Below are 27,534 nucleotides of genomic sequence, written 5' to 3' on the forward strand. Positions count from 1 at the left end.
TTCCTTAACGAAAAGCGTTAAATACGTTTAAAAGCGCTATAAAAGGAATAGAGCCACATTTTCACGCGCTGTAGCACTCTGGCGCACTCTATGCCATTATATTCGACATAGCGTTTTAATACTTAACCGAAAACAAGTAATAATTTAGTATGAATGAACCTCTACAACTCCTATAGTTATTACATTATTTTATATTTTTCAAATGAAGAAATTCAATTTATAGCAATGCTAAAGCTCGTTTGATTGCTTACTATTTTTATATCTTATTACCTAATCACCAGTATACAAGTGACCCTTGACACATGACGGCTCTACCATGGATATTGTTACCAATAGATTTGTCAGTTTGTCACAGATCCGAAGGGCCGATAACGGCACTCGTTCAAAGTTACGAACGCCCCGATAAATGCTTTACGGTATGACGTTTTATTGAGACCTTTATTACGCATATCACCCTATGCGACGTTTTATGTCTTTTTACAAATTATGTAAGTAGGCTTTAGTGGCTATTCGTGGCTTTTTTTCTGAAAGGCTGGTTTTAGGATTAGCTTCTAAGTTTACATTTGATGGACAATAGTTCGACATTTATTGTGATGAATCATAATAATATTTTATTATTTGATTTGTATACCCAAGAAATGTAAACACGAAGATTGTATATTTATTTATAAGTGAGTGAATCTTGTTATCGTTGCTGAAAAAGGCTCTACGAAAAATTTAAATATTTTTAAGAGGTTAAAAGTCATGTTGTTTAGTGCTTACATAAAAATTGGTAAAATATAATGTAAATACATGTATTTACTGTCGAAAATTCTACAAATACCGATGCCGCCTGAAACTAATGTTGGCTACTCATTTCCGAGTAGTAACTTTTTATTGCATAAAAAGTTACTAGATTACGTATACTAGTTATTAGAAAACTGTTTAATGCATGTACACTAAAGTATGCCTTATTTATTAAACCTTTACTTATTTGTGAATCAAAATTAGACACTCTATGAAAGTTACATCAGTAAACAAAGACTATTATCTATGATGTCACTTTAAAATTAGTAGCAATTACTAACGCAATTCATTTCTGTAATATCAATAGAGGTAAAAAGCCCTGACTTGTAGTAATGACCCTGACCACCACGGATATTGTTACCAATAGATTTGTCATAGATTCCAAAGGGCGATAACCGCTTTCGATACCCTACGGTGTTTTATAGAGACGCCCCCGATCATTCCGAGCTTGACATTTATACGAGCTTTTTTTTTTCAAATTCTACACATTCCTTGACTTACTCATATTATTATATTTTGGTAAGTAATTCCTAGTCATTGACAAGAAAGGTGTAACAGCTCCATTAAGACCTGACTTTATTAATATGCGCCATATTTGAATAAGCAAGGCGGAAATTATTATAATTCAATATTTATTAACAGTCGGCGCGATTAATTAATTAACGATGAAATAAATTAAAGGAAGAGTAATTAATAGCTTTAATTAGTATGCCTCAAAAAGACCTACCAAAACTGGTCATAGCTAAAAACGAACTTTCATAGGTAAAATGTAAATACAATAAATGCAAAACCGAACCAATATCAATGTGTCAAACGATTAATGAAGACAGCTTCTCATTACCGTTAATTAGTCGGAAGCTTGAAATGTTTTGAAATTACCACCAAAAGAATAGAGTAATTTTCTTAAAAAGGCTTGCCTGGTAAATGCGTAAGTATGCGTATACCGACCGGCGCGCGCCGCGGGAGTCCTCCGACGCGATATAACTTATTAATTTATATTATACTTACATCCACTACCTACTCAAATCACCTGTCTAGCGTGTTTGTTTTTATAATTGCCTTGTCCCTTGGATATACGTTAACGACGTGAAAATATCAACAGTAATTAAAAACGCAAATGATCGTTCAGAATTGATGTTTGTCGTTGTTCATTAAGACAAGCCGGACGACGCGGTGAGGGTTTTATTAAATTTTATTGGCCCGTATATCTGTGCCGTGGCGCGAATACCGCCATAAATAAAATGCAGATTATTAATAATGAAAGTATTCCGCGGATGGTGTTGTGCTCGAAGGTAACCAGTCGTCTAATGACTTTAATGACGGAAATGCAGCTACTTCTGTGAAAAAACAGGGCTGTATGTATAACCAAGCAGTTCTAGGCTAGGTTTACACACTACAATAATAAATATTAGGACATACCATAAGCGATAATACGGTGCTTAATGAAATTCTTGAAAGCCCTTTTTCGTATGTAAGAAAAAGTTTTCTGTTGCTTTAACTCACAAGACAATCGGATAAACGGAAGCCAATCACGTGAAAAAATGTAATATTACTAACAAAAATAAATATTTTAGAAACAATCTTGATGTTCGCTCGCTGTTGCCGATGAGCGTAACGCAATCATCTTGTTTCTTATGAAAAAGCGGTCCGCAAACGAGATAAGCTGTGCACACATCTTAAGTGCATTATAATTGCCGTTCCAGTTGCGTCGGACATTGCATAAAATAAATACGGCGATAGCACGTCTAACGACATAATTCCCAGTGTAATAAATGGGATAAATGACTGTGATTACGCGACGTATGTGGCCCCTTGGCGAGCGCGGTACTTGGTTCGTACCAACTGACTGCCACTGTGATTTCGCTCGAGCTTTGTGGTGAGACGGAGTGAAACTCAGGTGTAGTTATTGAATAAAGCTGGGGTATATTCAATAATACCAGTCGATTCATAAACTAGACCATAGGTATTCATTTTGTTTCCATCTGTGTCATATTACTTCAAATCATCTACATAAACGTCATTTGTTACATAGTTACGAGTATGACTAGAAAAAAATGTAGAGTTAAGTACAATACCTACCTATACCAAAAAATACTTTAAACGTAACTCAACTTAAGTATTTATTTTTTGAAATGCTTTATAACGTAACTCTAAAAGTAAGAATTGTGGCACCTTAGTAGGGCTCGTAGCTCTAGGTTCTAGGCCTAGCTAACGTGAACTGCGGTCAGTCGACACCTCAGGCGACGACAACTGATCGACATTAGTCCGTCGTGCAAATGTGCGCTGATTGCACTTTCGTTGCGTCACACCGCGAACCGACTCCGGACCTGCACCCTACTATTAGGCCCTCAGCGCTTTAGCGTCTGATTTGCCGATAAAAACTCTTATCGATCGTTCCGAAACTGGTACCAAATTTCGGACACGTTATGCGGTTTTAATCATTCTCGTTTTTAGGTAAGCGCAGGAAATATAGTTCATTAATCATCGCAACCATTCGTCATTAGTTGGAGCATGTATAACAAAACCGGTAATTTCCATATTTTCATTAATTAAACGTTACGTACAATTAGCCTTAAACTCGATGTTGAGTGGATTATTTATCGGGTTGGCAATCGGAGAATGAGAGTATGTGTGTTTAACCCTGCGATGTGGTTAGGTATTTATGGGCCCGTATCGCGTCGCGCACAGAGGCCGAGCGTCGAGCGCCAACATTCGTACAATCGCCGCCCGTCATCGCCGCGCTTTCGTGCGACCATTCTCATGAATTGTAACGTTTGACCCCGATACCTCACGAAATTGTATTAAGCTTTTAAAGTTAACCCTCTAATGTCAATGTGACCAAATTAATCCTAGTAAATTGGAAAATTACAATTTCTAGTAAGTAGATTGAAATAGACTTTGATTATTTGTAATAACTTAGCTGATGCTTAACTTGATAACTTGTTACTATCACCATCACCTCACGCAGACCTAAAATTAGAATTAATTTTAAGATTCTTTTGAGAAAAATATGACACAAATACGAATAGGTAGTAAAATATAGATTACGAGTAAGTACAGCATAAGTAATTAAAATATCAACTGATTAACAAAGAATCTCAATTACAATGCACGTTTTATTGCAATACACAACAATAATATTCATGAGAACTGCCTACTCATCAATGTTTACAAAAAGAAATGTATACGTCGTCATAAAAAAAGGCATCGTAAGTGTAGCAAAAGGTCCCACGGCGGCATTGGCAGGGTTTCTAAATTACAAGGCTTACGAATGCAGCAGTTATTTCTGTATTATTCGAATACAGGTAGTTAAGTCGCGAGCTGATGATTAATTCGTCGGTTTCATGGAGTTTTTGTTCCACAATTAGGCAGTCGGGCACGCGTGCCAGTGTCGAGTTGCGTGGCCGATACATTGTTACTATTAACGAGTCCGGTTCCGTTTTCAGTAATTTATTACTAATTACACTTTTTATTTATAAATTTCGGTGTATTTACGCGGCTCTAATATCGATAGAAGCGGCCTAAAGTTTCGCTGATATTTGGTGCGCACACTTCACGGTCTTGACCTACTACATAATTAGCTTAATATAATAAACCGTGTGACGTGCGCGATGCTATCGCCCCATAGCTATGGGAAAGCCAATTAGGTGTGTTTTTCCTGAGAGTTGGGTCCATCCATCACCGCGCCCCGCCCGTTCCGTTCCGACTCGTTGCTATAGGGACCTCCACAAACTTACGATATTGGATTGATGTTGAACCTAATTGTTAGTTATAAGGCAAACGAATTAATTGGATGAAAATGTACTTAAACAATAAGGTAACATTAACTCTACCGAAATAGTTACAAGTTAACAGAAATGTAAAGTCTCAGCTGATTTACATCAATAGATTTATTAATAACCGTCGGTATAAAGGACCCCACAAACACTAGTTTAATAGTTTCCTAAAAAAGCGAAATTGATTCCGGTCACTCCAAATCAATTACACCTTAGCGATCTTATCAGTTCTATCCATCACACGTAGGTAACCTGCGTCCGAGCTAGTTTTTAATAGAGCTCTCGTTTGTAATAAAACGTTTGTATCGACAGGTCTTTGTTGAGTGGTTGTAGATAGAGCTCTCGGCGTTTTCAAAGTGGGAGGAGACGCGGGTCTGCGGTGAGTGGTTGGGCATGTGACATTTGCATCGGCACCTGCGCCGAGTGAGCCGGCTGACGCCAAGCAACATGTGCGACTAATTTGTTGCCAACAACGCGTCATTACGCGCGAAGCCCGAGGTGTCGCCGACACCGGCAATTTTGCCCCGTAATTCTATAAATTGCCACACGCATAAGGAAGTAGAGCACGTGACAGCGGCATCTCGAAGGCTCTCTAATTGACCATGGTGCGAAAATTGTACTGCGGTCTTAACAGCTGATAATTATTATGCTGGGGACACACCAGACACATTTGTCACAGGCAGTATCGTGAAGTTTGAACTTACACGTAACGTGGTATCTCAATTAAATAGGTAGATATATTTCCTGCAGTTGTGTTATCGATTCAAAACAGAATTTTGAACCCAAAACTCTACTCAACTCAAAACATAAATTCAAGCCGTACTTAGTTACTTGATGAACAATGTTGTAAGCTGGAGTGAAGATACGGCCGTCAAGAATTTATTGTATCACAACATACTCCGGGTGTGCACCAGGCTTTACTCTCACACCCATTGCCTTTTCTCCCGAACCGATCGAGTAGAAACTTCCATTATCATAAACGCATTACACACCATTACAGTGAAAACCTTTTATTAAATTGTCTTGTTCTGATTGCGATTTCTACATCATAACATTACCTGTTTCATTGTTTTAACACTTATTCGATAAATAAACGTTTTCTTTTGTTGTTGCCATTATTCGCCAGTAATCAACAAATTATGATGTTGAAATTATTGTGAACCAAACCTATCCAAATATAAATTCAATTAATTTTGAGTAAGTCAAAATTATCGCATAGTACCATCAAAATTTACTTAATTATCTTTCTCAGTAACAGAATACATTAATCTTTTCGTTATTACATTAATTAAATCTCACCGTACCTATAGTTTATTAAATTTAAGCGTACTTGAAGATATCGTAAAAGGCATCTTTTCATTGAATTGCCAAGGTGGCCGTAGTATAATTAAATGCTGACGGATAATTTATAATCCTCTATTTGTAGAGAACAAACACTAGTCCAATCCGCACTCATCGTTAATAGTCATTAGGGGTGTTCATAGCCTACATTTATGACTGACTTAATACTTTGCCGCAGTGTAAAGTTGTCAGGCGATAGCACCAGCCTGTGAAACAGTGTTTAGTGCGTCGATGAGACTAAACCTAATTTACCGAGCATGTGGAGCAGCGCACGGTCCCGCTCGTTAGTGCCAATGATCCCGCGGCGACCCGTAAATCAAGTGTTTTACGTCAACACTTTATAGCTCATTCAGCCTCCTCGGCCGCTTTATCACCTTGTTCCTGGCCATACAGCCTCCACGCTCGGCCGTACCGATACATCACGTCATTTATGACGATACTATGATACGACAGCTATTGACCCGAAGATGCATTCGGACGGTTGAGTCATCAATCATCTATTTTAACAGATGTACGAGTAACATTTGTTTTACGAGCGGCTGATATATTGGCGTTTAAAGAGAGTTACGGGCTGACCTGTCCATTTTTGTCCATCTCGTTGTTGGTGAGCTTGACCTTCTCGAAGGAGACGACCTGCTTGCGCAGCTGGTCGCCGGTGAAGGGCGAGTCGGGGTGCGGGTAGAGGCGCGCGGGCGCGGGCGGGTCGGCCTTGCCGGCCACGAGCCACGAGGAGCGGTGGTAGGCGTAGCGGTAGCGCTTGCCGTCCACCGGCACCACGTCCAGCAGCACGGCGTAGCGCGCCTCCGCGCGGCAGCCCGCGAACGACACGCGCACCGTCGGGAACATGCGTCTGCGCACAAAAACAACACTTATAGCACATAGCCACAAGGTACAAAACACCGTGTCCTAGTTGATTCAATTGGGAGTGATCCTGGTGACACTGCACCGTCGGGAACAATGCGTCTGCGCACAAAATCAGTACTGAGACATCTATCGTAGGACCGTAGGTGTAGGTTACACGTCTAGTTATATCGCAACAAACTAGAGTTTTACAACTCTCAACTTAGGATCATAAAACTCTCGTCTGGTGAAAACATGAATCTACGCACTAAATACAACACTTCCAACAATTTATTACACGAGGTCAACATAATATCGTCAGTAAAAATTAAAATAACTCGTCNTATACTTACTACACATAGCTACAAGGTACAAAACACCGTGTCCTAGTCGATTCAATTGGGGGAAAGCTGGTGACACGTGTCGCACACAACAACATACTGCGACATCATCGTAGGTGTAGGTCACGTCTCTTTTATCGCAACAAACTAGAGTTTTACAACTCTCAACTTAGGATCATAAAACTCTCGTCTGGTGAAAACATGAATCTACGCACTAAATACAACACTTCCAACAATTTATTACACGAGGTCCACATAATATCGTCAGTAAAAATTAAAATAACTCGTCGTCAATACCAGGTGATCCCAAATTTTATTGCGACAAATTGTGTCGACATAAAAAGTTAAACTTTCAACTATAAATTTTCCACCCCAGCGAAGACGGACCTCACTTCGCTAATGACCGAACTCATAAGAACGGACAGAAATCTAAATTAGACATTAAGAACCAAAAGCTTATAATCCCCAAAAGTGTTTTACGAGACCAAAACACATGCTCGCAATAAAAAAAGATGATTAATGCATCTTTACAAAAACCGCCAGAGATCCGGCCACGGACGGTGACTTGTATAATTACAGGGTAAAACGCGAACTAGGAAATCAAACAAATATGATGTATTCGATTTTAATGCACCCTTAAATGGGCCGAAGCGCTTCCTGCCGGTCACGAGCGATAACATCTCACCTCAGTTTATTTATGATGTAGTCTTTCTTAATATTTTTTTTCGTAATCTTTAAACGGCACTTTTGTAATTTCGGGGCCCGACTAAACAAGTAGTCGTTGACCTGTCAGGTTAGATAACCGTCCGCTGACAATTTGTCCGCCGGCCTAACGCGATCGGACGTCCGTCGCGCTACAGCTGTTTCTATTAGCTATATCGTCCCACTTAGATCTATCGCTACGATCACAAACACGGAATGTGTTATTCAATTTCTAAGTGCGTGCAATAAAGTTGGAAATTGAAAGAAAGAATTATTAGCGGCCATAAAACACGGCAGTGGTGTCAACCGCCCCATAAGAAAGTATGATAATAATAATAATAAATAGAAGAAACCTATAAAATTCTCGGAGGCTGAACGCACGGCCGCAGCACGACGGACGATAAAGCACGCGTATTGAGGTTCTCGAGTTAAGCGGTGGTCATAAATAAATCGTATTAAGGTATGTTTTGAATGGTTCCGTATCGGTCGCGCGGGATCTCGTGGTCGACAATAAGTCGCTGTCGAGTGCGTTTATGAGAGTGTCGTTAAGCGAGTGCAGACGCGCTGCCACCCAGCGCGGGCGCGTAATGAGCCGCATCAATCACGGATAACAATCGATCGCGCCACGAATTCCTCCCTGTCTCGGATCTGCAGGTAGACCGTCCCGAGGCTTATTAAAAATGCGCAATTTGCATATGCCTCACCATTTACATGAAAATATTCATAAACGACTCTATCACTCCTAAAAGCTCCTCTAATCCGACGAATTTAACATTCCAACTCGCATCGTAGGACTCAAATGTCAATGTACTGACTCGAACTTAAAACTAGATTAATTGGGGTTAGTTAAAACTCATTTGCTAATGAATTAACCACAAAATTCAAGTAGAAAACAATATGCAAATTAGCTCTACAATTTCTTGTTAATAAAACCGCATCAGATTGAACATAGTAAATCAACAAGTTTTTGTAATGATCATTAACTATGTACTTACACAAATCGCATGGAAGTAGTCCAATAAAATCGCATTAGAAACAAACAAACACACGGAGCGGTATGGTTGCATGATACACGCTCGATTTCTGTTGAAAGAGCCGTTGAAAAGCATTCGAGTGGATATCTCAAAGAATTATTGATGGCATTAATTTTGCAAGCAATTAACTGGGACCTGGTGGAACAAAGCTTACAGTTCGATGTTAACGCGGCCACGTAATAAAGTCGGTAGGAGCGTCGGCGGCGTATTTGCATAATTCATTTATAAACGTCCGCTCGCGATGCCCTCGGATAAGCTTTAACAAACACCAATTGGAAACGTATCTGGAAGTACATTAAGGTACAAATCATACGTCATAATCTTTGTAGCGACAATATAGAGTCCAAAATTGAATACAATGGCCGAAATACTGTAATTACGGGTATCACGCGTAGAGTCTACTGTGTTTGGTTAAAGCTTATTTACTATTCCATTTATAATCATTACAATGGATAGGTATTCGTAAACCGTAGTATCACAAAGTAAATTAAATATACGAGGGTAATGATTGTTCGTTTTCTATGCAATTGGTACTGAAAGAAGTCTTTAACAATCAACCAAACAATGGAATTATTTCTTTTATCTCGTATAGACTCAAAGGAATTCATTCTGTATCGTTTTTACATGAACCTTGATGGTAGCATCCATTATTACCCACATACTGTTTACCCACTGGCGGTGAGAAACCACGTGGATGACAGTGCGCTGAAGAGACCCAATTTCATGTAACAACGCCAATTACGTATAACCACTTCCGCGGAGAGGCGCGAAATTGCCCTACATTGGTCCAAATGCCTTTGTTTACTTAGTTCTGCAAGGGTCGGAGGGGAATTTATTTATAAATTGCTGCACTAAATGAATTCCCGTGGTTTGCCTTTCCTGTATTCAGGGAACAAATTTTCCATTGCCTATGTAAAATGACAGTCCAAATTAAGTTTACTTCATATGATGAACGAAACTTAAGTATATTTCCTACACAATACTTTTAATACATAATTATAAGAATTTTAACTAAAGAGTATCCCAAACAATTAGATTATGCTTTACAGGATTTATAATAAGACTGCAGATAAATATTAATGGGAAACAATCCTTTGTTTACTTTAATACGGTAATCTCATTACGTGGTACAAGTAATTAGTGGCCTCAGCCAGACTGTTTTACTGGATAATGACTTGATACTTATAATTAGATTATCATCGATTAATATGAGAGTGTGACCTTTGCTTTAATTAGCAAATAAATGCGGGCACACACACTGCTCCAATTCAAGTAGTAATTGAAGTGTATTAATTGTCAGCAGTTTTTCATGTCCGCAGGCTTGTTCTTGCGGGTGTTGCGTGCACGTTGAAATGGGAAGTTATCATATCGACGACTGTTTAATCGACTTTTTATTGCTTTAACTTATGCTAGTTTATCTTTCCATTTATATCAGAATGAAGACAATTATAATAAATGTAAACAACTCGAAAGAAATTAAAATGCCTAATATGGATCACTGCAAATTAATGTTGTTTGATAAACTATTTTTTATTAAAAGTTACGAATGAGGAACAATTCTAAACTATTCTTATATTATGTATGTATATTAAAACAAATTATTATTAACCTCCGACAATAATTGAACTAATTTTATTTCGTTTTGGCAGAAATATTTCTGAGTCAAAACTAAATATTACTCGTAATGTTGAAATAGTGAACTTAGTAGCACCTGTCGTTGGAGACTCTACACAATAATAGTAGATTCTGCATTGCAAAATGTTCATCAAATTCGAAACATGTTATTATAAGAAGCAAAAAGTCGAGATTAACTATGGCTTAGAATTTTTTCCGCAAAGATTGGTTATCAATCATTGATTGGACCCACCAGATTATTTGATTGATTCGTTTAGATATGATAAGTATGTATTTTATTTTGGTTTGTTTGGTAGCAGAACTCATGATGCGCAAGTATATTCGCGAACTAGTAGTGGTAAAATGTATTTTGTATGATAAAAACCAACTTTTTTTTTTTTCACTTTTACTATCAGAAAATCGAAAATTAACTAAAAAAGTTGAAGAAATTCATGATTCGGTTAAACATTTAAACCCTANCAACCCTGTACTGATAAGCATAAATAAAGTCTCTAGTATTATCGTAGTACACATGATCCTTAATAAACAATCCATCAAGATCATCTGAAGCCTGTATATTAGCATAGCATAGCTCGTAGAAAACAAGGTGGCTAAGTTAGAATTCTCGTAGGTATTTGTAATGAAATCATACATGACGTCGGTCGTTTATAAATGTCATTGGCAATCAGCAATACTATTAATATTGTGTCAAACGAGAAACTAGCAGCGTTTGTGTGAAACTGGATAGGCTGTATCTATCCGTCAGTCGATTGTGGCTCAAACTGGTCCCTTCTGTAGTTCCTTTCATAATTCGTCGTATTGTTGACTATTCTGGCAACGGTGTGAATACCGTAGCTTGTTTGTTATGCCCTCAATCTTGTTAGTTAAGTGCCATATTTATGTCCTTTGACATAAATCAATACAAAACTGTTATGGGCCGTATATTACCACATCCTTTTTTTACTTTTATGAACAAAATTCAACATGCTGGGTACAATATTTACGTTTACAGTCGATCGTGGAATCTAGAAAGCCATAGAGTTCTTTTTTTATTCAGCCAAACACGTATTTAACTACTAAGTAGTGGTCACGCATTCGCGTTAGACACACAACTGGTTGTATGAAATGTCATGCAGTCGCATACAGGGCTGGCACGCAACCCGGCGAGAGACGGTGCATTCATGTTTATTCAGTAGAAATGGGCCGACTAGTCGCCGACTAGTCGGGAAAGCCGACTATTCGGCATCATTTGTAGTCGGCCGACTAGTGACGACTATTCGGCAAAATCTGCCGATTATAATCGGCGCATTACAAATTAAATATGTGAATGAAATAAAACTCATAATTACCAAGATGATTATGAGGAAGACCAAGGGCGTTTATCTAAACCATTTTTGACTGCAAAAAATCAGTAAAAAGTGGTTTCAACTGATTTAAAATTTTGGCAATCAGTCTAAATTCATACAAAGTTAAGATTAGTTAAAATTACCAGGAAATCATCAAAAATGTGTAAAGTTTATGTAATTGTGTCCATATAAAAATTATGACACTTTTTTTGGGAAAAAATGCATGGAATTGCATACCTATCCTGCGGGGAAGTGGTAGATTATGTGGGGCTCCTCATCGGAAGGATGAGGAATACCCACATAAATAACCCCTGAGCTCCGTCGATCGCCTTAGTGTGAAGAACTATGGGAATCCGGACAAAGCCATCAACTATCACAGTCTGTGCCAGCAATGAGGGTTTTCGCGATTGAAAAATCCACCAGATGGCAATACGTAGACGTGAGGTCCAAATGCTGCATGATTGGTTATTTTTGACATGGCATTGACAGATATGTCAAAAATCAAAATCCACCAATCATGCAGCATTATCGCGAAAACCCTCATTGGCTGGCCCTGCCTATCCGACGGTGGTGGTAGTCCGTGCTAAGTAGGCGGGGGTCCCGCATGTGGGGGCCCCCACGCCCCCAGCTTCTGACCATCACGGTGGAGGGTGGTGAGGAATCAGTGGGCTTAGAATGCGTGCCACGATAAGCGCAATTTTCCCGTACATTTTGACGTCGATAAGTAAGAATAATATCACGGCACGCATCCTAACCCAGCAGGAGGCGATCATATTCTCACCTCCTCTGACCCCTCCGCCGTTGAAAATTAAGACATCTACCTTAGGTACTGTTAGGTGATTCTAATGTTGCTTTTTATTTTTTTTCATAATTAAAAAAATCTCATTTCTCAAGAAGTTGTATTTATCTCTTTAGAAATCTAGATATTCTTATTTCTTTAGAAATCTAGATATTCTTATTTCTTTGAGAAATCTAGATATTATTCTTCGGACAAGTAGGTATTAGAATGATCGGCATTGCCGACTAGTCGGCCGACTAATCGGCAATTTGAAAACCGATTAGTCGGCTAGTCGGTTAGTCGGCAAAGACCATAGTCGGCCCATCACTATTATTCAGTCAATTTGCACCTAATATTATTGACGATTATGAGTGACCTTTCCCGGTTCTTGTAACACTTAGTTACCAGTAACAAGTATTGATGATATATGAGTTCGTCGGGAGGGGCGATGTTATTACTATAGGATGTAACGGTGAACAGTCGGTGTACATTGCAAACGACCCGCGAATTGGAAGCTTGACACGCGTGACGCGTGCAATGCGTGGCGCTGCTGTCGCTCACACGTCTCGTTACGTCGCCACGCGGCCTCGTCTCTCACGGCTAATCTCCCAACTCAAAACAAAGTATCCTGTTACTTGATACTTCGTTTGTGTGACGTTAAAAAGACTAATAAAATAAACTCAACAAGATTCGCAGAACACATAAGAACTTCGGAGTGACGCCACCGTCGTGGGACGAGCGCCACGCGAACTGTCATCTGTCAGACCGCCATTTTAATTCCGTTGTAAATTATACAAATTGACACTTGACATGTTTTGTCGTCTCCTGGGTAATCGTGCAAAATGGAAATCTCATTTTATTACTTTACTTTTGTAAATTCGTCGGGGGTCGGTTCTGTAATTTGTCTTGTCGGGTCTTCCCTTTTCGTAAATTAGTCTTTGAAAGTTAAGAAAACTCTTCTAACATTAAATTATTTATAAAATACACTACTATTGGCGAAATGAAGACATACTCGTACATCTATCAGAAGTGTTAAAAGAATAGTAAATGGAAGCCGTTATAATAAATTATAGTGTTATAACTGTTTGCTATCAATTTATGAAAGTGAAAATGGCACTTCTTCAGCGAAGTTTCAATTTTACGACGTCGTTATACATGAAATATAATGGAGACATAAATATGGTGAAAAGTGACGTTTTGTTAACGACTCGGGCGCAATGTGAATAAAGTAGCGGAGCCGCGGGGCGCCTCACTACAGGAAAACGCTTTGATAATTAAAAATTCTTCTTTCTTTTTGCGTTGAGATTGTAGTTATGCGAGAAATGTTTTATTGTTTCAACACACGATAATTCACGAGTAATGTTTCGCGTGAAATTCCGATGTAATTTGGATTTGCCTTATTAAAATATTAATGAAGCGATATATTTACTTTGTGTTTGTGGTTAATTAATTGTAAGACATTCCTAGAAACATACTGGAACATGTTAATTACGGGTGCGTTTAAGTCTTGTACGTGTGGTATAGGCGGTTGTTGTTAGAGCAGTATGTTTTTTTATGCATTCATTCGCTGCTATAACTGCGTTCGAAATATTAAATTGATTACTTTATATAGAGCGCAAGCTGTTTAAATTATTTGTTTTGTGCATCGCGCAGACAGTGAGGTGTCGAGGCAAGGTGTGCTGCTACGATTTAAGAGTCCACATTAAAGTTTTATTGTGAAGCGTACGCGGTTGATGCGCTGTTATTTCATACTTTATTATCGACCGCCGAAATAAAACCTCTTGAATTCTAAAAATGCGTTTTATTTGACATAATATTTGATATATAAAATAAATCAAGGGTATTAACATGTACGATAAAGTTAAAGCTTTTTTTATTGTGAATTTTACAGCCTTAGTAAATTTATTCGTGTTTATAGTCAAGTCATGTTTAGGCGTTACGAACATGCTAATTAAAAGGTTCGTATTTTAAAGTTCGTTATACTAAGTACTTAAATGCCAAATAGGTGCATTTTATTAAGTTACGGAATCTTAAGAATCTTCGTATTGATAAAAATCTATAGTAAGATAAGTATGATAAGATAATGAGGTCTTCGAACATTCCTGCGCCGACTCCCATTCGCACGGAACACCTTAGTTTTTCCGTACATAACATAGTAATTGATCGATAATTAGAGATGGAGCAATCGATTAAAGTGTAGCGTCTTAATAACTCAATAGGCTAATGAATATCGGGGTGGTAATTATAAGACGGTTAACGTAACAAGGTGCCCTTTAGTTGCTATCAGCGAAATCTGATGACGTAGTTTTACAAGACTTCCGGCGGAACCCGGGCGGTCGTAAAGTTAACTACGGCGATCGCCACAACCGCCGTAAATACTGAGGTCACGTGAAATTTGATGGTGTGGCGGCGGACAAAATATAAAAATGCTGAATGCTCCAATTATAATTTTATAATGCAATAAAAGTTACCATTTTGTGGCACCTGACACGCGTGCCCGCCTATTAATAGTGTATCGGGGCCATTTTTTAAATTAGCTACAGCCTAATTCACTAATAAGAGCGAACAATGCGTAGAGCAGTAAAATGTTAAGATTGAACTCGTTTATTTNTTTTCCTTGGTGGCTTTGACTTGGTTTCTATTCGAATAATTATTTGATTTTTTTGTATTATGGGACTAGGAGACTCTACTGGGCAGTTATAAATAATGTACCTAATAATTACATCAAGAGAGTAGGTAGGTACCTAAATAGAAGGCATATTTCATATATTATTATTGATCACTAGCTGACCCGGCGAACTTCGTACCGCCTTAGCGTAGAGATTTTCTTAATATTTTTTTCCGTAAGAACCATCCTTGGACTTCCACAAACATTAAAAAAAAAGAATTATCGAAATCGGTTCAGCCGTTCACACGTGATGCCGTGACAACGCTAAACGGGTTTCATTTTTATATATATAGATTATTTCTGTAAGTCTTTTATTCAGACAATAAGGTAAACCTAGAGCAGCAGTCGATAATACGATAATGAGCCTTTAGTTTAAAATATTTTCTAAATAGGTACTATAATTTATTAAAAAAACGAAAATAAAAACCCTAAATTATCAATACTAGACTATAAATTAACAGCGAAGTGACATTTACTCAGTTACCTACCACATACGTGCTTTCATAATAACTTGCCTTTTAGACGCAAACTTTAATTCAAATATAATAACTGTGTATACGCAGGTAATTGTACAGAGACAGCATGATGTGCTTATTTATTTTTGTAGCAAAATCGTCTCTAATACTAGGTAATAAGAGGCATCCATGTACAGCTTGACGTGTCATCGTCTGAACAAATATTTATCGCGCACGTATCTGAAGGCAATTGCGTTTTACTATCGACAAATAACCTTCGATTACCGCCGTAAAGCTCTATTTAATTTAACATTTAATTATTGTAAATAAAGCTTTTAAGCGCACTGTGTAATAACGCGTAAAAGAACCGCTTTTAAGAAATGAGTAACCATAACTCCGTGTGAATGCTGGTGTGTGAAGAGATTGGCTACTTTTGATTGGCCATGTAACTTTTGTAAAGGAATGATTCTGACCTACTCATAATATAGATACCTATTAAATATTCAATTAAAACAATATGTATGACTTCTGGTTTATGAACTGCTATTAACTCTACAATAAACTTGCATCTGCAAAGTAACTTTTTTACTTAACTTTAGCTTAAACTGTGTAACTAAACTTATTTATTTCTTTTCCTGTCGTTGAAGTCTTTCCACTGAAAAATGACCTGAAGATTAATTAATAGATAATAAGCTGATATTAAAAAAAATGATTTTGAAGTTCTATATAAGCAATTCGATATTATGGCAAAATTTAATTTATTTTGCCCGGTCTTTTTTTCAGCAGAGACTCGCCCGGATGCCGGTCAATTATAAAAAGTGGAGTAGCAGACGAGCCGCCGCCCGCAGCGATTACCGGCTAAGCACCCGCCCGTCTGTGCCGTACGTGATAGGTCGCCTATGATTATCACGGAGCTGCCGCTGTGTATCATTACCTAATATGAACTGCACTCGATCAAACCAAAAAAGTCGATTATTTAATTTCGTATTTATAACACGATCTCAATTTATACGCAAAATGTCAGTGGGCATCTTAATTCGACGTTATCGATTCAGATGAAAAAAATATGGCTGTTTGTATACAGACTAAGCTACTATAAAATTAGATATAAATTGAGACAGAAATATCTTTGACTAGATACATAATAAATAAGCAATTACTTTAATTCGTGATTTCCAACTTCTACAGATTGTCATTTAAAGTAATAGACTACAAGTGCTGAATATTAAAATAAAATGTCATACATAATATTAAGTAAATAGGGTAAGAAAATTAAAGCTCATAGATTCTACTCAAGAGCTCCGCCCATTCCCATTTTAGGAAGCAAGCTGTTTATTCATGTGGTAATTATTTATTTTACACCTCCTGTTCTCAAGAAAGATAATTATTTTACAAGTAATTAAGTATTTAGTTTTTAACCTTGAGCTGGATTTCAGAGACAGACTGAAACTATCTAAAACAAGTACCTATCGTAGGTAGAGTCTACGCGTCGTATAGGGTTTCAGAAAATCATGTCAAAATTTATATAAAACAAGTATCTAATCTAAATGTAGAGTCTAACCGCCGTATAATTATAACCTTCTGTCACAAGCATCAAGCTATATTGAACAAAGTATAGCAATGTAGCGGAGGTACTGCGGGTTGAGATTACGCCAGTAATTATCTGTTTTACACGCTCCTAATGGCTTCATTTCGCTAATGGCCTCATCCTTGCTCCTATCTGCCCTACCCAACCCCTTTAACTCATACTTTCAACTTCATAATTTAGTTTCGTTTTGATTGTGTCTCGCGAAACGATTTTTCATTAAGTCTGTAGGGATTCAGGGGAGCATTAAGCAATATTGTTTATCTGTTATTTATTACCAATCCCTGTAACATAAACATAAAAAATACTTATCAACAAAAATTATACTGGACGCTAGAAGCGGGCAGTTGATTTTTTTAATCATTGAAACAATTTAAAAATTACGCACTAGGTAAGTAAATTAAAGCTCACCAGATACCCATGTTTCCCGGCATCACGTTTATTTTAATATTCAATATTTTAAAACATAAAAATTGATCTTGACTGTTAACGCATCTGGGGNATTTAGAATTACTTAACTAATTTCCCAGGGCTATTTAACACCATGGTAAATAAAAAACTAGAGCTGCAACATTCTTCAATTAATTTGACTTAGTAATATTAAACTAAGCACTTTTTATACTGGTGAGTTGGTAAAATAGACGGTAGTTACGGACAAGCTGTCAACGAGGCTGCAATTATTCCGTCAACTTAATGTAACGGCGCGCTCAATGGAGCGCACGATTGTTGCTGGTTTACAAGCTATATTAACTTACCGGATTCTATTATACTTTAGTACACATTGAAGATTTTATGCTGATATGACAAATTATAGTTATTGCAAGGACTGAAGTTTTTCAGTTAAAGTAACAACAAGCATTGAGTATCAGAAACATAAAAAAATTGCCGTCAAAACATCATATTATACGTGTGCAATAACATATATCATAGGTGTGGACATATTGTTTCTACTTAGTATAATTTTATTCACGGATATTTCTAAAGCATTTTATACAGTTGCTTGCTATAACGTTTATAGATTCTGTACCCACAATTAATATCATAGAAAATGTAAAGTACCTACTAATTGAAAGCAAATTATTGCGGCCCGTAGGTACTTACAAAAAGAAAATCGAAGCTCAATCGACTCAACCTCGTCCTTAATTCACAAAGTTACTTCAAAGACGCCTAAAGGAGTCTCATCAGGCAGTGTCCAATAATCTCTTCCAGTGAAAAGTTTGTCGAGTGACATTAACCCTTCGGTGCGTGTTATCGACAAATTATTGTTACTCGCGTGCGGCGATAGTCGCCCGTTAGATTTCGACCTATTAAGTGCGAAAAAAATCGTAGCTCAAAAAACCGACTCTACCTCGTCCTTAATTCACAAAATTACAACGAGGACGCCTAAAGGAGTCTCATCAGGCAATTAATTATCAAGTGTCCAATAATCTCTTCCAGTGAAAAGTTTGTCGAGTGACACTAACCCTTCAGTGCGTGCTATCGACAAATTGCTACTCGCGTGCGGCGATGGTCACCCGTTAGATTTCGACATGTGCGAAAAAAATCTTAGCTCAAAAACCAACTCTACTTCGTCCTTAATTCACAAAGTTACAACGACGACGCCTAAAGGAGTCTCATCAGGCAATTAATTATCAAGTGTCCAATAATCTCTTCCAGTGAAAAGTTTGTCAAGTGACATTAACCCTTTGGTGCGAGCTATCGACAAATAGCTACTCGCGTGCGGCGATGGTCGCCCGTTAATCAACCCGCGGCCGCGCCATTCCACATCAATGCTCGGCCGGCATCACACTATTTTTTACTCCACTCAAATTGATCTAATGATTCCAACCAGTTCATTATGTTTATTACTTTACTTTTACTAATCTAACTGAGGTAATCAGAAATGTACACGGTGGCAACTTTGTAGGACCTTTCGATAAGGTAGAGCTCTTTTTGTTCGTAATTAATATGGGATAAAGAATATTGCTATAATTCAGTCGTGATGAAACAGTTTATGGTGTTGTTTTAATTGACAACTTTTAGTTTGATGTAGGTATTTTCTGTCTTATGAAGATGTTGGCATTAATTAATGTTGAGTAGGGAAATAAATATTAGACAATTTTGTACCATTTCACACCTCCGAAGCAGTTAAAGCCACAACTATAAAACAACTCAACCTGCAAAGTCTGAGAAAATTCCGCACTACAAACTGTAAAACCACCATTTATATTTATCACGTCTAATATAAAATATCTATAGATCCGCGACTCACCGTGTATAAGTGGCATTCTTATATGATGTTTTCGTAACGAGTTCGCGCATGGCGGGTTTTTACTGCGTTGCCTAGCGTAACAACTTGCGCTACACAATATTTCTCCACAATAAGTATGTTGATGTGAAGAAAATTAATAGTAATTGTAGCAATAATGATAGATTGATTTACTGTCGCGTTGTAACAGTTGTTTGCAGACTGTGCAAAAACATTTCTATTGTTCCAATGAGATGTCTGAGCGTTGGCGGCGTTTGCGAAATGTTCACGGCAGCCACTCAATTCAGCGATAATGAGTGGACGGCACGCGCTATGGAAATATAACTGGGATGTAGCACAAAAACTTGTTTAGTGGATTATCTAATGAAGACGTAATTAATTAATTGTCTTAGACGTTTTTATTATTATTTTTTACTCTTCTTTCTGTTTTTGTTAAATAGCGCTGCAAAAAGGCACCCACTGAAAATCAGTGTCTTGGCAGTCACACTGTCAAGATATTACTGAGTGGGTGACCTTTTTTGGCAACTAAGTAATTTTTTTTTCTTTTTTATGTATGTCTTTGTTCCCTGAATCTGTTGTTGTCAAAATAAAATTATTTTCTTTCTTTCTTTCTTTCAATTATGCATATTGGAATAGGTAATGGGATACGCGTAGAGCGGACATGGGGCGTACGCAGACGCTAGATCGCTGGTAACTCAGGTTTAATGAACCGAGAAGCGTCTATAAATGCCAATAAGCGTGTCGCAGGTGCTCGCGACATAAGATACTGCTCCGGTTCTAACGACATCGGTGCCAATAAAATTATTCACGGCCTATGACTGAATAAATTCACGCTCTGAACACTGGTTAAGGATTATGCGTAGACTAATTCTGATGTTAAATGATCCAGAACTTACAAATCTAAAAAATAATACCAATTATAATTTTCAGTGAGTTTAGTTTTAGTACAATGTGAAAAATTAAAATACGGAAAACATCAACAAGTTCCTCATGCAATGAGGAATATCAATTCCAGATCCGGAATAGCCGTCGTTATTCTCAAGTACATTCTAAAACTGTTCAGACAATGAGCCTTTACTGAGGCCAACTAATTGTTAGACGTTGCGTAATTTATAGTTTAATTCATAGCTAATTAATTTTTTCATTCGTTTTTAACTAATTAGAAAAGCAAAATGCATTTACGTGGCGAGTCTTATTCCCATGATGCGTCCGCGAAGATTGATATCTGTACTTAGTTGGAGTCAGCTGGTGATGCAATTAGCGCTGCGACTCGTGCGCATTCAACACCATAGGTTAAGGGCTCTATGCAAAAACATAGTAGATCTTGAATTTAGAAGATCAGAACTTTAGTTACTGAATGAAGTATCAAAGATTAGGTACATAGACAAAGAACACATATTGCTGAAAGAAAAGTTCTCAAAGATTTCTGTCATCATTTAGAATTACCTATTATGTCGAAGGTATCGGTATGAAATAAATGCTAAAGCTAAACCTCAACGTGTATACTGTAGACATAAATTTACAGATGANTCCTTTACAGATGAATAGTTACAAACTTCACCCATAACTCTACAACTCAGCAACTCACTCAACAACAATTCTGTTGAAATTTTCCCGTAAGTTATAGAAGCCTAACATTACAGAAAATGTCTAGCCCCTAGCCTATGAAGACTCGGACTACATCCAATATATCAGGACACCGCAAGTAATTGAAAGTGGTGAAAAATGGCGACCACATGCGGCGCCTTTAATGTCACTCCCTCTGGCATCGACTACTTCGACGGCTATGTTTGCTTTAAATAACGCAATACGTTTCTTTTTTATTTTAACGAGTCCCCATTAAATGCAATTAAAAGTCTTCGACACCCTGGATAATTGTATTTTCTAAATAAGAATTAATGAGCTGATGATATACCTAAATGGAACAAAGTTGATAAATGTTATTTTGTCCAGAAATATTACTGGTTTATAGAGAACAATGATTCTTTCGTAATACCTACTTCAGATAAATAATTCCTTAATCCTCAGGTACCTATTTAAATTATTCGCAAATGAGCAAGGAGATCTATGTTTAAAGAGCATTTTTTTTTCTAATTAGGTATATTTTTCGAATAAATAGGTACTTACCTGTCGCTATTAAGATTGTTTTGCAACATTTATTCGCAACCTATAGCAATTAAGGACTCATTTCACACATGAACGGTTAACCCCTCGATTGCGACGTTATATTATTGAACCAAGCACTCCTAATAGATCATAACCGCAAACGATTCGTTTTAAGATAAACCACAAGCTATTAACTTCGCACGTTGACTTGCATAATACTTTTGTCGATGTTAGAAGCATTAAATTATTAATTAACTTCGCAATTGCTTGCGAGTTTTATCGATATGGATATACTTAAATATCAAGTGCTTGGAAATGAAGGTTCACCTTGGCAAGCCAAATGTCATAGCTGAAGGTAATAATGGTACAATTCACGTTGATTAATACAAAGAGTTAACAAGATACTTACTCAATGTACAGGATGATAATAGCAATGCGAAAATTATGATTCTATTCATAAAGTCCGTGTTTATGTCATTCAGGATTAATCATACAATTCTTATGTAAATTTGTGAACGGTTTGTGTTACTTTGTGCTACAGGGGGTAAGCTTTGATATTTAATCTGGTCTGGGTCTATCTAATATTTTATGATTTTCATAATTTGCCCCCATTTAAACCAAAATAAGATTAATTGTCGAATATTAATGCATTGCTTTATAAATGAAGAATCCGATCGATCAATGGTAAAAAAAAAATAGTTTGATACTGCCGTGTTCCATGAAAATAATTAATTTGCCAGCTCTAACGATGTACTACACACTGCGTATAATCGCACTGCTTAAGTTTAATTGCTTGTTGAAATGCGACATGCGAGCGACGATGACAGCACACTTACGATTAACTAAGACAATACGGAACTACTAGCTATAATTATTTTAATTTTATAACTAACCAGTAATTCCTACGAAAAAATTCCAACAGTGAATATAATGAGGTGTATATTAAAAACCTACAACCGAATTAAGAACCTCTCCTTTTTAACGATGATTGACAAAAACTAATCCTCGTGAACACCTAATTGGTTTATTAGGAACAAAATCTCATTATGATTTTTTCCTAAAATATCATTACCAAAAGTAAACGGAATGTTCTCTAAATAAATGATAATAAGGAGAAATTCCACCAGTCTAATATAAAATGTGCAGAAATCTGTACATTAATAATTAATTGAATTGTTCAAATATTTTTTATTGTGTTGACAGAAGTGCAATTGTGTCTCCATTACATAATTATTATATATTATTATCATAACAAGATGAATAATTTTGCGAAAATGACAAGATGTTTGTTAACTGTCATTGTTTCTGAGCTAGTATTGTGATGAGGTATATATAATTAATATTGAAATGTATATTGAAACATACAGACTCTTGAATTTGTTTGCATGTTTTCATAATTAGAACACGAAAAATTTATTTTCAGGAATAAGGAAAAGTTACATCTACTATTTGTAAACATTAGTTCCATAACCTTTTCCCGATCAGGGACCACTTGATTTCTTGATAGTTATCATCATGAATCAACAAATGATTCTACCACCAGCGCTTTATTTAAATAAGTTGCTTTATCTACATTTATTAATCGTAATACGGATTAGCTATACTTGTGTTTCTTGCAGATCACTGGTGGTCTTAAGACCTCGGGTTGAGAACCATACATCTACTATACGGTGCGACACGATGCGATACGACACGACCTGATGGACGGACGGTCGTTAGCGGCGTACCATTACCGATGATGGATCGCCGCCGCCGGCGCCGCGACCGACCAACAAATTTAATTTAGACCGCTAATATCGGTGTACTACTCCTGATACACTTGTGAAACTTGCAGCTAAACAAATTATGTGTGACACTAATGTCGTCGAGAACGTTGATGATGATTAAATGTCTATCGTAACTTTCAATCGCAAATAGTAAAATATTAATCATAGTGGATAGAGACGATGAAAGTCTAGGTAACTTTCATATAGATATAAAAGTAGTAAGTAGCTGTTTGCAAATATTTTTGATAGAAGCTCTATCTACATAGAACTTATGAAAACTTTAAAAAATATATGTAGATTAGTGATGAAAATTCCTAAATATCACACCTATTATGCACATTATCCCAAGTGTTTACGTGAATATTTGTTACAAACCATACGCTACGATGAAAAAGATTACTTTATTATATAGCCTACTTGATTCGAAACGATGTTCTATCTTAAATTATAAATAATCATGTAACAATGCAACATGGCTCCATAATCAATTCAAAAGGGATACAAAAACTGGAAACGACTCATAACTAGTGTAGAGCTACAATTAATCTGGTGAATAAACGCATTACAATGTTTCGATAATTCCCCGAGCACATTAACGTAGCTACAGTGTACGCGTATAAAATTTATAACGTAATTCAGTTTTAATGAGCACAAATAACATTTACAGGTCGCTCGCGAGGAGATGTAAACTGCTTTAATTGCACCTTCCCGAGCGAGCTACCGGCCGGCGAATCAACACCTCCACTCGGAATAGGTATATAAACGGATCGTAATAAACGGGTTTTGCTGTGCCTCAAAATGTAGCGAGCTGAAAACAAAAACGTTTGCGGAGCCAAAATATGGCAGAAAACGTTTCGGTAGACAGGTAGGCACGTATGTGTGGGTGGCGGGTGGTAAATGCAGTCGGTCGGGGCGCTAACGTGCGCGGGGCGGGGCGGGGGTGCTGGGGAGCAGACGTCGTCGAGGAGCGTCGGAGGCTGCGATCGATGGAGCGCGGACACGCCTTGCGCACGCCACCGCAGCCGCAAACTACACTCATTGTTGATTCAACCGTCGCATCTTCCACCCCGCCACCTCTCCGCTCGACGTCATCCCAGCCAGAAAAGGCGATCGAAGCTCGCATCAGAGCTGTCAAGAGATCTTCCAAATGCGATGAGCGTGTTAAACGACTGCATTGTATCGCGCTGTCACTCGCCGGTACCTTTGGGCGGCCCTTGCCACGTCGATATTATCTCGCCTCACGGGCTAGGAAGCCACTCACTTCTAAATCCGGACTGTTTCATAAAAAAACGAACGTAATCTGACATCGATCGATCGACGATCTTTTAATAATCCCCTTCACTAATAGACGGTTTTATACGATTGTTTATTTAACACGAGTACCGACGAGGGTAAAGTCAGGAGTTTTTTTGTTTATCGTAGAGACGTAAAACAATTTACTGGAAAGTCTCATTAGGTACCTGTTTTGTGAAAGATCTACGATAAATGTCTGAAAATTTCACGCAAAAACGCTGAAAGTTTCCTAAACAGAATAAATAACTCCCTCTCTAATCTCGTATGTAGGACCGACTCTACATAACACCAAGTTACCTATTAGCATTCACCTTTCGTAGAAAGATCCTTTTGTCGTTCAGATATTACCAATCATAAGACAAAAAGCTCTCGATATTCAAAAAAATCGAAAGCAACGTTATCTGTACATCTGAAATCTTGTCAAAACGGTTAGCTAAGCGCGGGATTAGGCGACGAGTACAAAACGAGCACCATGTCGGCTCAACCGCCCCAACATCACGTAACGACACTACACGTATCCCCTATTCGTTCCTAACCTGCTCGATATAGAGCCCACATTCCCGTGAACTCGCATCCAGTTTTATAGTTTTGTAAGCGACGAACAATTTGAATTCCAGATGATTTCAGAGGACACTGATCCGTCACCGATAAAACACTTTAGCACCGTTTGGTGACAAGTGAGTTGTCCACTTGTAATCCGTCCGTTTAAGATATATCTCTATTAATTGCCCGCTCCGGCGAGCGCGGCTCGGGCTCGCCGAGGTGTTTTTTATTCGCGTCTTAAACGAGTCTAATTACTTTATATGCCCACTAATATTCCGTTAATTTCGCCATAATGGTGCTGACGGAAACGAATTATGAATATTATATCTATAAATTCTTTTATATTTAGACAGCTCCTCCATAATTTACAATAATAAAATAATAACTACAAAAGTTAAGCACGGTTAATGAGGCATCAGTCTAAATTACATTCGTTTGTGGAACGCAACGGACGCGCGGTCGGAGGTGCCTCACGGCGGCTGAAGGGTCAAATAATATGAGTATCTACGCGTTTCTATATGTATTATGTTCATGTGAGGTTCCACTTGGTTGGCAAGGGTTGCTCCGAGCTAGGGGGCTTGTGCTATACATGAGACAACGTATAACACCGCCACGGTCGTTGCAGACAATCGCCTCGGTTTCGGGACCTCACTTTATTTACAAAGCGGGAAACGCGCGCGCTCTACTACGCTGCCAGCTAGGCCACCCCGCCGCCGGATTTACACCAAACTGAGGTGGGACACGCGATATTGAGACATAAAAACTTATCAAGCCCGTAACATGGCTAATTAGAACTTTACTAATTGTTATTTATTGGCTACACACTGGGAATTTCAAGTTAGTGGTGTCACCCAGTTCAAGCCGTCACGAAACTTATCATAGGTACTTTAAACTTTTTTGTCATTTACTCGATGATCGTTTTTAATGAATCAAAGACTGAAATTATAATCATGCAATTAACCTAATTATGCAATTACTTATGCTTAAATAAGATACAGATACCACAATAAATCACTAAATGCCAATATTTTTTCTACATATTTCTTCATATAAATAACTTTGTTTTTAAATAGCATGTACTATATCATTAATGAAATACTAGTAAATAATTACTAGTAATTGGTATGATAGTTAGAACAATTTATTATTTATTTAATTAACAAATAATAAAAAAATATTTTTTAATACGAGTCATTGATAGAATCAATCAAATCACATATAATATAAGTGTCCCGAATTATTTTAATTGATCACGCCCAATAAACAACTATTGGTCCGTTGTAAAAAAAAAAGTTATTAACTCGTAAAGCAACCTGAATGAATTGACAAGCATTCCGCGAGTTAACGAAATAGAGATACAGGGTGTCAGTGTTATTGTCGTAGATAACGTCAGTGTATTTTAAAATGACGGTTTGACGAGACATGCCTCACCTGTGCCCGACGCGACGGTCGGTCTAATTCGTCCAAATGCTAATGGGGACCGGTCGTCCGGGCCGGACACCCGTCGATGGTAACCCGACGCTCCACCTGTCCCGATATGAAATAATTTTTATTTACGAAGCCCCCCGAAGATTATGGATATCTGTGTGCTATCGCGGAGCACATCGAACCGCATATTATGTTACGCGCTGTCCTATGACGATCCACATTATTTACAACTCTCCGTGGAACATATTATTTTCAATTGACACCTTCTTTAGTAGTCGTCTGGCTAAATTATTGAGGTATCATATGACTGAAATAGTAATAATATAATCAGTTCCATTCTAAGCTTTTTGTCTGTTGCATTTATGTTCATATATCATCAAACGGTAAAGTTTTTAAAGGTTGTTAGCACTGCTTGTTTTTATTATCAAGAAACGTTAAAATTTATCGTGTAAATGTTTGATATCCCAATTCGAATTAGTGGTTCGAATTAGTGAATGGAAACCGTGGAGGGTTTCCATTTAACGGACCACAACACGAGTTTTGACAAAAATTGACAGCGTACGAGGTGGGGTCATCAATCAAGGCCCCCGCGCCCGCGGCGCCCCGTGACGAATGCCAACCCAAACACCATTGTGCGCGCCACACACAGCCTCGCGAATTGTACGGTGGGTTCAGTATACATTTTTTAGCTCCGGAACTGAAATGAATAGCCCTGTGTTCGCAGATTCATCATAAGAAAGCGTAAGCTCATAATTGACGTGATGGTAAATAATCCGAGCTGTTGACGTCATTACAAGAGCTAAGCTAAGTGGCATGCATTGAACAAAGACTAGGTCAGGCGTCCGAAAGGTTAATACCAATGTTTATGTTACAGTCAAAACTCA

General features: G+C 37.7%; 1 protein-coding gene across 2 annotated transcripts in view; it reads right to left on the reverse strand.

The window, feature by feature from the left end:
* mid (midline) overlaps positions 1 to 27,534 on the reverse strand; it is an 83,118-nt gene that overhangs the window by 26,741 nt on the left and 28,843 nt on the right. For both annotated transcript variants that reach the window (XM_028314411.1, XM_028314410.1), the window contains exon 4: positions 6,480 to 6,753. In XM_028314411.1, the coding sequence (XP_028170212.1) occupies positions 6,480 to 6,753 (274 nt within the window). The remainder of the gene's footprint in view (positions 1 to 6,479; positions 6,754 to 27,534) is intronic.

Source organism: Ostrinia furnacalis, unplaced genomic scaffold (assembly GCF_004193835.3).
Source record: "Ostrinia furnacalis isolate ACB-3 unplaced genomic scaffold, ASM419383v2 OfSCF4672, whole genome shotgun sequence".
Lineage (NCBI taxonomy): Eukaryota > Metazoa > Arthropoda > Insecta > Lepidoptera > Crambidae > Ostrinia > Ostrinia furnacalis.